Raw genomic sequence first — 13,386 nt, forward strand, 5'->3', positions numbered from 1 at the left:
GATTCAGAACCCACCACCAGTAACAGCGGAAATCAATCCAGACAATTTTACCTTTTGTTTTTTGAAGAGAGAGGACACTGAAGACCAACAGGGAGAACAAGACCAAGACAATGGTACAATTGCCCACCTCCTCCACAACAACAAGGAGAAATTACGACCAGGAGGAGGGTATATCGATGGTAGAGGATTTAAAGAGTCCAATCTATAATTTGTCTAATTATGTGCTATCTCAAGAAGAAATAAAAGTATTGCAGAAATGGTTTATCCTTCATACCGACCGTAAAACCAGATGATATCGGTCATACGAAGTTGGAGATTTTCAGAAAAATGAGGCTTAAAGTTTTTTTCGCTGACAAATTGGAGACAGCACCTAAAAACCACTTGGGACTAAAAAATCCGTCTACCTTCTTTCCTGTCACTGACCTGGTGCCAATCGAATTATTGACCTTCTAGAAGAATGTAATGAGACCTCTATATACTGGGAAACAAAAAAAATCTACACAAAACGGGACTTGATAAAAGAAGAAAAATCAGCATTAGAACAATTGATGAAGAATGATGAAATCATAATCAAGCCCGCAGACAAGGGCGGTGCCATTGTTATCTTGCAGCGAGAAAAGTAGGAGTCAGAAGTGGAACGACAGTTGTCGAAACAGGACCATTATAAGAGATCTGATGAAGATTTTACGAAATTGATTAAAGAAAAACTAATCCATTTAATATCACTCGGAGAAACAGAAGGATGGCTATCAAAAAAAGAAGCACAGTACATGATTAATGACAATCCGAGGATACCTTTGGTGTACGTTCTACCCAAAATTCATAAAGATATACAAAATCTTCCTGGCAGACCAATCATTTCAGGAGTGAATTCAATTCTGGAAAGACCAGCCAAATATGTAGACACCTTTTTAAAACCATTAGTAGGCGAAACAGCTAGCTATATAAAAGACACAATGCAGGCCATCACATTACTGGAGGGCCAACACTTCGAAAAAGAGGAAGAATATATAGTAACATTGGACATTACCAGTCTTTATACTAACATCCCGCAAGAGGCAGGACTGGAAGCCATTGAATTTTTCTTAGAAAAACGGGCAAGATCTCATAACGTGCCAACTACATTCTTACTTCAATTGGCGGAAATCTGTTTAAAATACAATTTTTTCAGGTTTAATGAGTCCCAATTTTTACTAATCAAGGGAGTAGCCATGGGCTGTCCCTTTGCTCCCGAAATGGCAATTATGTTCATTTACAACCATAATCCATATGACGGGCACATAAAAATGTGGTATCGTTATATTGACTATTTTTTTATGTTGTGGAGAGGAACACGGTAACAACTGATGGAGTTCCAAAACTGGCTGAACAACAGGAATAGAGACATCCAGTTTACGATCAATGTCAATAATGTGGAGATTAATATTTTGGACCTCTTAATAAAACACGAAGATGGCATCCTGTATACAACTTTATATACAAAGAAAACGGATAAAAACACTACTTCATTTCTCAAGTTTTCACCAACGGAACCTTCGTGAAAACCTGCCATTTAGCCAATTCTTGAGGACAAGAGGAAACTGCACCATGAAGGATTTCCGTAATGCCAAAATACTTTTGGAAAAACTTGAATGCAAATACCCATGAAAACTCCTCGAAAGGGCGATGGAGAGCTTGGTACACTCCAAGGGAGTCATTGCTTGTACCAAAAGAAAAGAGCGACTGTCTACCCCTAGTATGTGTAACCACCTTTTCTGGCACTACAAATGATGTCAAGAAAATTGTACAGAAGAATTGGAACAATGAAAGCACTGGAACCACTGGCAGAGGCTCCGATCTTTGCACTTAAGAAAAATAGGAGCATAAAAGACAGATTGGTTTGGGCAAACACTATGAAGAAAAAGAACAGCCAGCCTATTTGGAATTTACTGTCATTACCACCAAAGGGCATAAAAGATGCGGGAACTGTTCATAGTGCGCAAGCACTATAGAAGGTTCCATATTTACATATGGCAACAAGTTTGTAAAGCATGAGGTGTTTACAAACTAATACCCATAACGTAATATATTGCATAGTGTGTCCTTGCCCTAAAGCATACATTGGAAAGACCACACAGGCCATCAAAAAAAGAATAACGCAACATCGCTCCAGAATAATATGCGGCTTCACAAGTGCACCAATAGTAGCACACTGCTTAGAACACCATCATGGCCCCGACGACATAAAATGGACCATGTGTCGGGAAACAACATTGACACCCTCCTATCAAGATTTGAGGCAAAAACTATCATGTATCTAAACACATTTGATAATGGGCTTAATGAGATGAGTGAGATCAACCATGGGTTATGAAAGTCCGATGCATCCTATTTTCTCCTCCTGTTTTTAGGCCGCAAGAAACGCCACCAGTGGCTATGCATTGTAACTCAACATAATATCCAACTATGGAATTGTGCAAAAATAGCAAGTTGTCATATCCTTGTGGACTGCGCTTTTCACTAAAATTCAAACTCAATGATTCATACTTAAACCAGTGCACAACAGTGCTACTGTGGTTGAAGCGTTAATTATGCAACATTTATTTTTATTCATTTGATTGTAATCCATACAGTAACCAAATTACACAGCAGGATCGAACCAGCCATTCAGATCGAGAAGTCAGGAAGTATGAAAATGAACAACCGGAAACGGAACAAGGTCAGGCAACTCGAGTTCCGGCTCCAAAAGCGGAAGTGCTATACCGGCTCCTCTGCTGGGTAATAATTGCACAAAAGACGGACATACGGCGTCTTTTAGTCAAACAATGAGCCGAAAATACAGAGGCCCGTCTGCTAGAGGAGACCGAATAAAATAGGAACACGCTGAACAGGGCGAAGTGAATTGAGAACCTGGACCTCTTCCATTGGAATTGCAACCCTGGCGGAGGCCTAACAATTTACCGTATCTCAAGAAGCCAAAGAGATAAGGTATAACTTGTTTAAAAACTATGTATTGCGCACTGTGCATGCAGCACTTGAGGGGCGGCATGGGTGCAACTGTTTAATCACTTTCCAGTCAAAGATGCCCTGCATGTGATAAAACATTCAAGCGAAAGGGCTGCACAGTTCTCATTTAAATATATCCCTGAGCTTCACCGTTGACCCTATAATGTCACTGACCCTCCCGTTTTTCCCCACACAATCGGAATAGTCCAAACTAAAAGCATATTAGTAAATCGCTCATAACACTAAGAACAGGATTTGTCCTTTCAGTTAATATGCAACCAATTGCCTTTTCTAGCATATACCACGTTGGTGCGAACACTACAAAGACAAAGGAATTGCCCTGCTCCGCTCTTCAAGATGTATACACGGTATGTGTTAGTTGCCAATTCACAATTGATTCACATTTGTAAAATAGTGCACATGACACTGATAATTACGATAGTTTTCATTTCATGTTTTATTCACCCAGGTACACAAGTCCTTTCTGAAAAATGTCCATCCCTGATGAAGACCTTCCCATAAAGACGTGCCGTTTAGAAGGTCGACACACGTTGGTTCTAACCATAGAGAGGCTCCATACAGAACCGAGTAGAAGCTAGGTCCCGAAATTGGACACAATAGAACCCATTAAGTAGGGCTCTATCATCGAGTTCTGATTATTTTTTACCTCTCCTTGGCCCAAAGAGTATTTTATGTTGAGGACAGGAAAGTAAAATCAGTCTTCACACTCCTTCATTTGATAGAATTCAGTAGGATTACTTTTTGCCTGATGCATCTTCCAGGATGTTATATGTAATTTGGACTTTTTCTGGCAACAGTGTTTGTTATATATATCTTTATTGAAAAAGCACTGTATGTTTAAGTTTTTTTAATGCACTGTACATAACTGTTGATCACAATTTTCAAAATTCTTTTTTGATGTATATAAAAGAAGGCAAGTGGGCCTTGTTCTAGCTTGTCTCGTGATGGGATTTCAGGTTTTGTAAAACAAATGAACAAAAAGTAATACAATATATAGGATTATAACCCAGGGATAATTAAAAAAATCTTTTGGGAAAAAGTGATTTCTTGATTTATGGTGTCGGGTATTTTATTTTTTTCACATGTATTCGGATTCCCACCTCTGATTTGTCCTGAACTGAATCATTCCCCTGTTTTTTACCCGGGCCGCCCAAAGATGGCATGCATCACTTCGTAGAAACTCCGAAGCTGGGCAGGGGTCACTCCGGCTCCTGGAAAAGGAGGGAAACTGAGTCGACCCTTCAGGCTCCGCATGCAGAGCCGGAGGACAGGCACCGTCCACATCCCTCGTCACATCGGCCGACGGGCGGGGAGAAGTGACTATGCTTCTTCAACTTCTTCTGCTTCAACTTACCTGAGGAGTGCGAAGACTTCAAGGACGAGTGGTGGTGACTCCGCGACCGGTCCTTTAACCTCCCACACGACCGGGACCTCGAACAACAGAGCGGACTCCCAGGCCTCCAGAAGCTTTCGGGACCGCTCCCGCAAAGACTTAGGATTCATGGTCCGGTAGTCGGAGCACGACTTGGGATCATGGTTGCACTCCAGACACCACATGCACACGTGGTGCGAGTCCATAACAGACATCAGCTTGCGACAGGTGTCTCAAATCTTGAAGCCAGGACGAGGACGACTGGACATCCCTGCTGTGCAGGGTGTCGACAGACACAAAAAGTTAGTCAAAAAGTGACTAAGGCTACCGCTCACTCTGGATCTGCGCTGGTTGAAATAAAGAACGGACGTCAGCGCGGCGTCAAAGTAGATACCGCAAATCGAAGCCCACTAAGAGCGGATTATACACTTGGTCCAATACCCGGGTGGAAAATTGCAAAAGGCAGATGAACATCAGGGACAGGGGGACTGAAATTCTGAACCCAACTGTTGAAGTTCTTGCCTCCAACAAAACTGTCTTCAGGGTAAGACGGGTTACTGTATTGACTCAAAAAAGACAATAAAAGATTCAAAACCCCCTGAAGAATAAACAGACCAGGTCACAAGTTAAGCACACCTTTCAGTAAATTTGCCACTGGAAAGCTAAGCAAGGAAAATTGATTAGGAAGCCTGGGTCACCAGATGACCTTTAACTGTATCTACTACCAGACAACACAAACAGGCTGGTGCCCGAACACAGATTTAAATATTTTTGGGGTTCTTATGCGCACCACTGAACAAAGTTATTCCAGCAGCCTGCATATATTAATTTGGTCGCAAACTTCTTTGTAAGAAGACATTGGTGACTTCACCAGGAAGGCAAATTGTCTCTAGTTGCCACTGTTCAATCTCCACACAAGCAGCAGTACCAGCATCTGGGTTTTAAGATAACTACCCTGTTGTGAGAGCAGATCCACTCCATTCAGGGGAGGAAAAGGCAGCTGTACCAGAGTCTCCATACCTCAACTTGGTATGCTGGAGTGGGGAAGGAGTGTGTGCGCAGGTGTTAGAGGATTCAGGATCAGCCGTTTGATTTTTTTTTCACATGGTTTTGACAGTAGTGGAATCACCGATATCGTGTGCTACATACCTAAAACCAGTTGAACGTAGTCATTTTTCTTGTAACCACTCAGATGGCAGTGTATGGCACAAATCAGATGAAGAGGACACATACGGTTTTGGATCCTTAATCTTTAGATCTCCTCAGTAGCTTTGGTGTGCAATGCTCCTCTGACAGACTACACCTACAGAACATCCGCCCTCACATTAAGGGAAGCTGTGAGATGAGCATTGTGCGTTGCTGCACTCACAGCCAAATCGCCTCCCACCAGTGCTTGCAATCCCACAGAGCAGTCTATTAATAAAATGTAATAGTGGTATGGACAGACAATCGGAATGTCCAAAATGGAAGGAGAAATTACTGTATGGCTTAATGGGTCGCCTGCCGCTCAGTCACTACAGGCAGTGCACTGAAGCACCAAAAAACCTTGCTGTCATGTAACACAGCCCATTCAGCCCAGCAAGGACTCTGACCACGGTAACCTGTGTTTGCAGGGGCTGAATAAACTACCCATTAAAAGGTTGGAGGGGTGGACCCACCAGTGCATACCCAGGTGAAATGACAAATTTCCACCCAAAGGAAGAGGCTTCTGTGACGATGGAGTCAGATGCCATAGACACCACTTGGAGCCATCATTCACCATCTGGTGTATGACACTAACCGTACGCACAAGGCCAGACGCATGCAAAATCTGCAGAAACGGAGCGCGAAACCGGAAACATTTCCCTAATAAGTGCGATCGGAGGAAAAGCCTTTGAAACTACTCCCTCTATGAAGGTTAGTCTGTGTGGAAGAGATGTGGGACTTGAGTGGTGATGGTTAAGCACAAGTTGTAGCAATGTGTCATTGTCTGCTGAAAGTGTTCCCCAGCCAGTGCCTGCGACTCCGCTTTCAATAGTCAGCTGTCCACATCAGGAAAGTGTACAAGCACAGCATTACAGCAGTGTCCAGGGACTAAGCCAGGGTGTCCAGGTAGGAATTCAAGATCGGTTTAGATGCATCCAAGCAGTTATTGACTAAGTATGTAAATCGCTCTTTCATGGGGTCTGGCACATTGATCATTCAGTTTCAACACTTCACACCAGGCATGAGCATATCATTTCAGGAGAAGGGTAATATTAGTGGTGCTGAGGGGCGGGCCGTCATAAGGAAAACATTTTTAGCCTATAGAGTTTAGTCTTTTCTGTAGTCTACCACAAACCGCCATGTAAAAAAGCCTACACATTTTCCTTCAAGAACAACCAGACTTTCGACTGAGAGAACAAAATAATTTACTTACCTTCAATAACAAAATTTCTGGCGAGTACTCTAACCACAGATTCCTCACCTTGTGAATACTTCCCATGTGTCAGACTAGATCCACAGTACTCCTGCGCAATGGGTAGTTGGTGTAGCGCAGCCTTATGCAGGCTACTTTAAGCTTCGGAACTGATGATCAGAGCCACATAAGCGCTAGCCATATGCTCAAACATCAAGTTGCTTTCTTGGGCTGCCTGTGCCCTCAGATGCAGAGCCAATTAGCAGATTGGAATGACCAGTGTGCAGGTCTCTTTAGTAGGAACTTTTCAGATGAAAAACTGTCCAGTTCATAGAACAAGGAGGTGGGAGGGTCGGTGAAAAATCTGTGATTAGGTAGAGTATCCACAAAAAATATCTTTACTGAAGGTAAGAAACTTGTTCTTCTAATGTATATTTCTAAATACATATCCCTCAACCTGTGAATACAGACCATTCTCTGACCAAAAGTCCTGCAGGATTGAGCAGGCAAAATGCTGCTCAACAGACCCGACTGAGGCAGTAGTGCATCATGAACGTATGTATGAAAGGAGACACCTACGTAGCCACCTGGCACATATCTAGCACAGGTACTCAGTATGCTAATGCATTGATAGTAGCTTTGGTTCTGGTGCAATGAGTCTTTAAGCTCTCTTGAGGCTCCTTCATCAGTGCATAGCAGATTATGCAGTGAACAATTCATGAGGAGATAGTCTGCTTTGACACTGCTTTGCCTTCTTAGCCGTGGCTAAACCCACAAAGAATTGATTCACCTAATATTCTATATTGTGTTCACTATATAAAAGCTCAGAGCACTAAAAGTCCAAAAGAAGTCTCTCTTCCATACAGGGACAATGTGGGGGACACAATGCAACTCAACAAGCATTGATAATGCATCGGCTTCGCCTAAGTAATGAATAAAAAGCTGTTTTTATCAATCATCGTCCGGGAGAAGAAAAGAGCTCCCTGACAGATACCCTTGGAGTGGAGAGGATGTGGCGCAGCAGCCAGAGCTGCTGACTCAAGAGCTGGGGATCCAGGTTTTAGTCTCAGCGGTGCCGTGTAATATCCTGAAATTTTATGCAAATCACTTAATCTTTCTGGGTGATCGGGAATGTAAGTCGTACATTATGGATTTCAGAAAGAGCTTGCAGTTCACTCATACACACACTGATGACAGTTTCTAATTTCAAAACTCTCAAGGGACAAAAGTGCAGTGGCTTGAAACGGGGTGCAAGTCCAAAAAGCGAGAACTAAATTCAAAGCTAACTGTGGCATTGCAAAGGTCTTTGGCAGAAATGAATGTTGCAAATTATTTTTTTTTTTAAACTTATCACAACAGGTGATTTAAAGAACAAGTCTAAGCTCTAACACCTGCCAACTGGTAGAGATTCCTTACCTTAGAATAATGCCCAGAAATTTGAGCAGTACCCCTGCGGGCCAATAGGTGGCAGTGTTCAACTTCGCATTGTCTGTATCTTCCACTCAGGAAGTGGCATCCATGGTGCTTATATAGGTGCCACCCCAGCATACTGAAGTCAGTTTCTTTTCGTGACTTTCCACGCCAGAGGCGCGGAGCCACAAGGAACACGGACAAACTGGTATGCATGTCCAAGGCCCTTAGAAGGATGATCCTTACACTGTGATCCGTTCGCAGAGCAGGAAGGATCGTTAACACATATGCGGCTATATAGTCTCGACGAGAAAAGGCGTTACAGAAAGTAAGAAACGTATTCATCTGATCGAGAATTCTAGCTGCAGATTCCTTACCTTATAATAGATACCCACGCAATACCTCCATGGAGGTGGGTCAAAGTAACAGATTTCAGATCAAAAAGTCCTGCAGGACCGGATGGGCAAAACACCAATCGCGACAGACCTGGCAGTGTTCAGTAAACATGTGCAGAGATGCCTATAGCTGCCTCACCGATGACTAGGACAGGAACTTCGTCAGCTAACACAGTGGGCCGGATTTGGCACTGGGAGAATGAGCCCGCAAACCCTCAGGTGGTTGTTTTTTAGCCAGTGCGTAGCAGATCTTTATGCGGAGTACAATCCATCATGAGATGGACCATTTCTGCACTTCCTTCCCATTCTTAGCTCCAACATAGCCTACAAAGAGTTGAATGTCCCCCAGGAACTCGTTTGATCAATGTAGAACTCTTTTTGGGTCCAGACGTTGGAGTCTCTTCTTCCTTAGAAGAGGGATTCCGCAAGCAGTCCTGGGAACTCCCATGCAAACGGTACCTTGAGCGTCGTGGAGTAGACCAACGTCTGGCGACGAGAAATTGCTCCCTCAGTGCATTTGAGTGCATGAAGTGGCAGTCCTCACGTGCCTTGGAGTTGTGTTCCGGCCCCAGGCACCACAAATGTAAATGTAAATGTGTTTGTACTTGTATAGCGCACTGCCACCCCCAACGGGGGCATCCTGGCGCTTTTACTCATACCGCTGTGGAACCCTTCCTGGCTTTCCATGTGAGGTGTCCACTCCTGGGCACCCCCATGGTGAGGCCAGGCATCCCAGCGCTGTTGGGGCCGTTGTGGAGATTAAGCAAGCTATTGCCCAGAGTTGCAGCGTGGGACCCATGATTAGAATAGGCACTGAGGCGAGAATATCCGGTCCGCGGAATTTATAGCCTGAGACCCTGCCGTGACGGGAATCGAACCCTGGTCCCGGACCAGTGCTCTACATCGAGGTCTGCCACTCTAACCATTGAGCCACACTTCTCCACTACACACCAAGTGGGGGTCTGTCACTGAAATTTGCCTGCGACAGGCCCCGCATGATTTGAAACCACCCAGTTTCTTAGGTGACATCTTTGCACCAGGAGAAAAATCTCAAAAAAAGGTTGACAAAAGTCTAAAAAGGCCAATCAACAAATGACTGAGGAGTATCTTAATCATATCAGTGCTATTTGGTGCGGTTAGGAAAGAACAGACGTCAGCGCGCCGAGGTTGCACCTATACAGGTACTGCACACGTCACTTCTGGCGTGGACACCCCCAAACTGAATGACACCGCCTACCGGCATGCAGGCTTACTGCATCAAAACCTTCCGGATCCAGTTAGACACCTGGGGTAAGGAATCTGCAGCTAGAAGTCTATCAGATTCCAAACACCAGAAAGACACCTCATGGGGATCTGTCAAAGACATTGGTTTGAGACCATTCCTACAAGGCTTAAACCTTCCAGTCTTAGGATGAGACATGTTCCCCTGCACACTGGAAATAAAACTGAGGAAACTCACCACAGAGGGAAGAAATAAATGAGTGGAGCTCTAGATCCACGTTTAAAGGAACAGAAATGAATTGAGTGCATATGTGGTTTAGATTGTCACTTCAAGAGATTCAGTCCTGAACCTGGGAATATTCGCAAGGTGTGAAATCTGCAGTTAGAAGTATCCATCCGGAACTCTGGTCTCCTTTTTTTCTGCATTGAGATCCTGTCAAACAAGGAACCTTTCAGCATTGAGGAACGGCACCAAGATTCTGAACAGTCCTGGAGAAGGACATTTTCCTTGAGGAGGAAGTTTCTTCATATGGTTCTTTGTGTTTATGTGAAGATCTCTTGGAAGGTCATTACCCGGACAAGTGGCTTACATGAGGGGAAAGAAGATTGCTGCATATTTTCCCTGAAGGCCTTGGCCAAAAACTACTTTGCTTACACTCCCCGATGGGACTCAGATGTACAGAGACAAGAATCACAGGCTGTGGCGTGCTCAGATCCTAAACAAAACAAGCAGGTGTTATAATTGTCTTAAAGACATCATTTTGTGACATTTGCATAAGGGCTTGAACCCTGAATCTTAGGACATCCTGAGGAATTCCAGCATAGAGAAACCTCAATAGCTCTTGTTCAGCATTGAGGCAGCACTGAAAAACAGGAATAAATGTCAATATGCTAGCTGGTGCTTAATAAACTCTAGCAACATGTCAAGGGGAAGAGTCCCGTCCGAAGTCAAATTGCACTGCCTGGTAATGATGGAGAGAGATTGCTGGGGAAAAGCTTTACCAGACCGGTCGGAAGCCTAGAAATAACATTTATAATGTGAGGGAACCTGCAAGAACATCATGCATCTCTGAGAAATTTGTAGCCGACTTTGGGCTCATTTTCCGTACCATATTATAGGATGCTGCTGAATACTTTAGCAGGCTGCCACATCATTACAACCAATCAAAAATCTTGATGCAAACACTGATCATTTATCCTTCGCTTTATTTTGACAGTAATAACCTAATGAGTAGACTGATTGAATCCACCACATTTAATCAATGGCCCAACTAGTCCATTGGCTCACTAAGAAGGTAAAAATATATTGTTACTCATGACCTTAAAGTCTCCCTCTAGTATAGGTAAAAAAAACATATGCAAGTCTGGAGCATGTAACTAGATATTGGTACTACAGAGCAAAACCATGGACCTCTAAAGAGACCCATAGACCCCGTGTACTACAGGTTCGATGAACAAGAATTACAGTATGAAAAGGTATGCACAGGTAAGTTCAACACTTTATGAAAAGGGCCCTTTTAGGGACATTTTCTCCAGTTGAAAGTGTATAGATCCAACAGGCTAAAGTATGCCTACAGCATGAAACTAAACAAGGTATCTAAGAAATATTTATTGACAGTAAAAGTTCATTAAGGCTTATAATACATTTTTTTTAAATACCCCAAAAAGCAGACTACGGCATGGCAAATTATATATATATATATATATTCATACATCTGAAAATAGTAAAAACACATAACCAAAGACAAACGTTTGTCACATTGACATCAATTGTATGTACACGACAAACAAAACATTTAAAATTGTTCCAATACATAAATTATGTACTGGAGGATCAAACAGAAGAACAGAGTTAGTTTTGTATTCTTAAAGGCAGCTTAGATCTGGGAAGGATTTGCTCGGAGCCATCATCCAATATCTTAGATTTCTCCAGTCTCTCCAGCAGTGTGGTGTTTGCTTTGTTTTCTTTCTCTTTCTTACTGCCTTTCTTGTGCTAAGTGGAAGAAAAGAAAACTCTATAAACCTTGGTGGTTGCATACAATTTTAGCTTAGAAGAACCTATTTACAAAAGGCTTTGGTACATTCTGTACATCAGTACTTAATCTTACTCGTTAACACAGTCACTAAAAATGTCTGCACTGTAAAAATGTAGAAATCCATGAGCATGTATGTCAGTCTTACTACCCTGTCTGAAAACAGGAGGAGTTTACACTACTGGACATGCATGAGAGTCAACAGATATAAGGTGACCAAGAACAACTTAGATTTCACTTGTTATACTTACCACCTGTCTCCTAGATATCAATGCCTGCAAACCCACCATGAGTGTCTGCAGTGCCAGTCCACGGTCTGATCAGTAGTTATTTTTGGTCCTTAAAGTATACTTTAACTGCCTGTACTCTTTCCGTGCAATATACAGTGTAGGTTTGCAGTAGTAGTTTGTGTGTACAAAGAATCAACACCAATAAAACAGAATGCAGAACAAAATGCACATGGGAGAAGCAAACACCCGGTATAAAAGGCTAGAATAGGCAATGAGAGATGAAAGGGCACAAGCAACTAAAAGAAACAAAGGGGGTACTATTAGGACAGTGTAGTTAGATGAAAAACAATGTGCAATTGGTAGGGAAGCATTGGATGCAAAAAAGAAAGGGGGGCAGGAGCAGAGAAGAAAGGGGGAGGGGGGGCAGGAGCAGAGAAGAAAGTAGGTACTTACCTGTAACTCTAGTTCGCCAATATTAGAATCTTACATATTCATACGCTTGAGTCATTCCCAGTCAAGCTGTGAATCTCCAGTATATTTAAATAGCATTAAACTGCGTTAACATGGCAGTATCAGAATAGTAAGCAGTACGCATTATAGTACAAATATAGAAGGGCAGGGAAGCATACTTACCTATATCGCAACAGGTTTCGGAGGACTGCCTGTCCCACTGCTGTGTCAGCTTCTGCGCCAGTGTCAAGGCAATAGTGCCTCACGAATGTTTACCTGCTGTTCTTGGTGGGTGCACAGCAGATGCCTCGCCAAGGCACAGTAGCATAGTGTGCTAAAGTTAACTCCATGCTCTTGGTGGATGGGTGCTCACTGTGTGGATGCTTCACCTTAGTGGGACAAAAGTCAATGCAAGCAGAGAACCAACGTCCAAGTCCCTGTTTGGGCAGGGGATGGCCTCTTCCTGGAGGTCCAAGAGTCTAAACGCTGATCTGACAAGCATATGCCCTTTGTTTTCTCAATGTAGAATCTGAGGCATCTACATTAAGTCATATGAAAGAAATTATCTTTCTGCTGCTGTAGCTGGGTTTGTAAAGAAAGATCGTAGAAAGGCTGGTTTATTCAAATGAAAGTCATTAGGAATATTTGCTATAAATGTGGGATTGGTTCTTAGTACGACTCTGTTCTCCGTGAACTGGAGAAAAGGTTTTTGGCCAGTGACAGCCTGTCTTTCCCCTATTCTCCTTCTGGATGTTAATGCTAGGAGAGGGGCGGTCTTCCTTGAGATTAATTGTAGGTGAGCCTTATGTATTGTTTAGAGAAAAGGTAGCATCAACTGACTGATGACTGGAAATGTCCTGAAAAGTCACTCAAATTTGTTTATGATCGGTTG

The 13,386-nt window shown here is 43.0% G+C and overlaps 1 protein-coding gene and 1 long non-coding RNA gene across 7 annotated transcripts in view; one reads left to right on the forward strand and one right to left on the reverse strand.

Annotated features, from left to right (window-relative positions):
• Positions 1-2,747: 2,747 nt before the first annotated feature.
• Positions 2,748-4,048, forward strand: LOC146867471 (uncharacterized). Its single transcript, XR_014966092.1, has 3 exons — positions 2,748-2,967; positions 3,281-3,353; positions 3,455-4,048. It is a non-coding gene; the product is annotated as an uncharacterized LOC146867471 (long non-coding RNA).
• Positions 4,049-10,967: 6,919 nt separating this feature from the next.
• KIF11 (kinesin family member 11) overlaps positions 10,968-13,386 on the reverse strand; it is a 271,380-nt gene continuing 268,961 nt past the window's right edge. For all 6 annotated transcript variants that reach the window (XM_085606145.1, XM_085606146.1, XM_085606148.1 and 3 more), the window contains one exon: positions 10,968-11,774. In XM_085606145.1, coding sequence (XP_085462271.1) covers positions 11,634-11,774 — 141 coding nt within the window. In that variant the 3' untranslated portion in view covers positions 10,968-11,633. The remainder of the gene's footprint in view (positions 11,775-13,386) is intronic.

This window comes from Triturus cristatus, chromosome 1_2, assembly GCF_964204655.1.
Source record: "Triturus cristatus chromosome 1_2, aTriCri1.1, whole genome shotgun sequence".
NCBI lineage: Eukaryota > Metazoa > Chordata > Amphibia > Caudata > Salamandridae > Triturus > Triturus cristatus.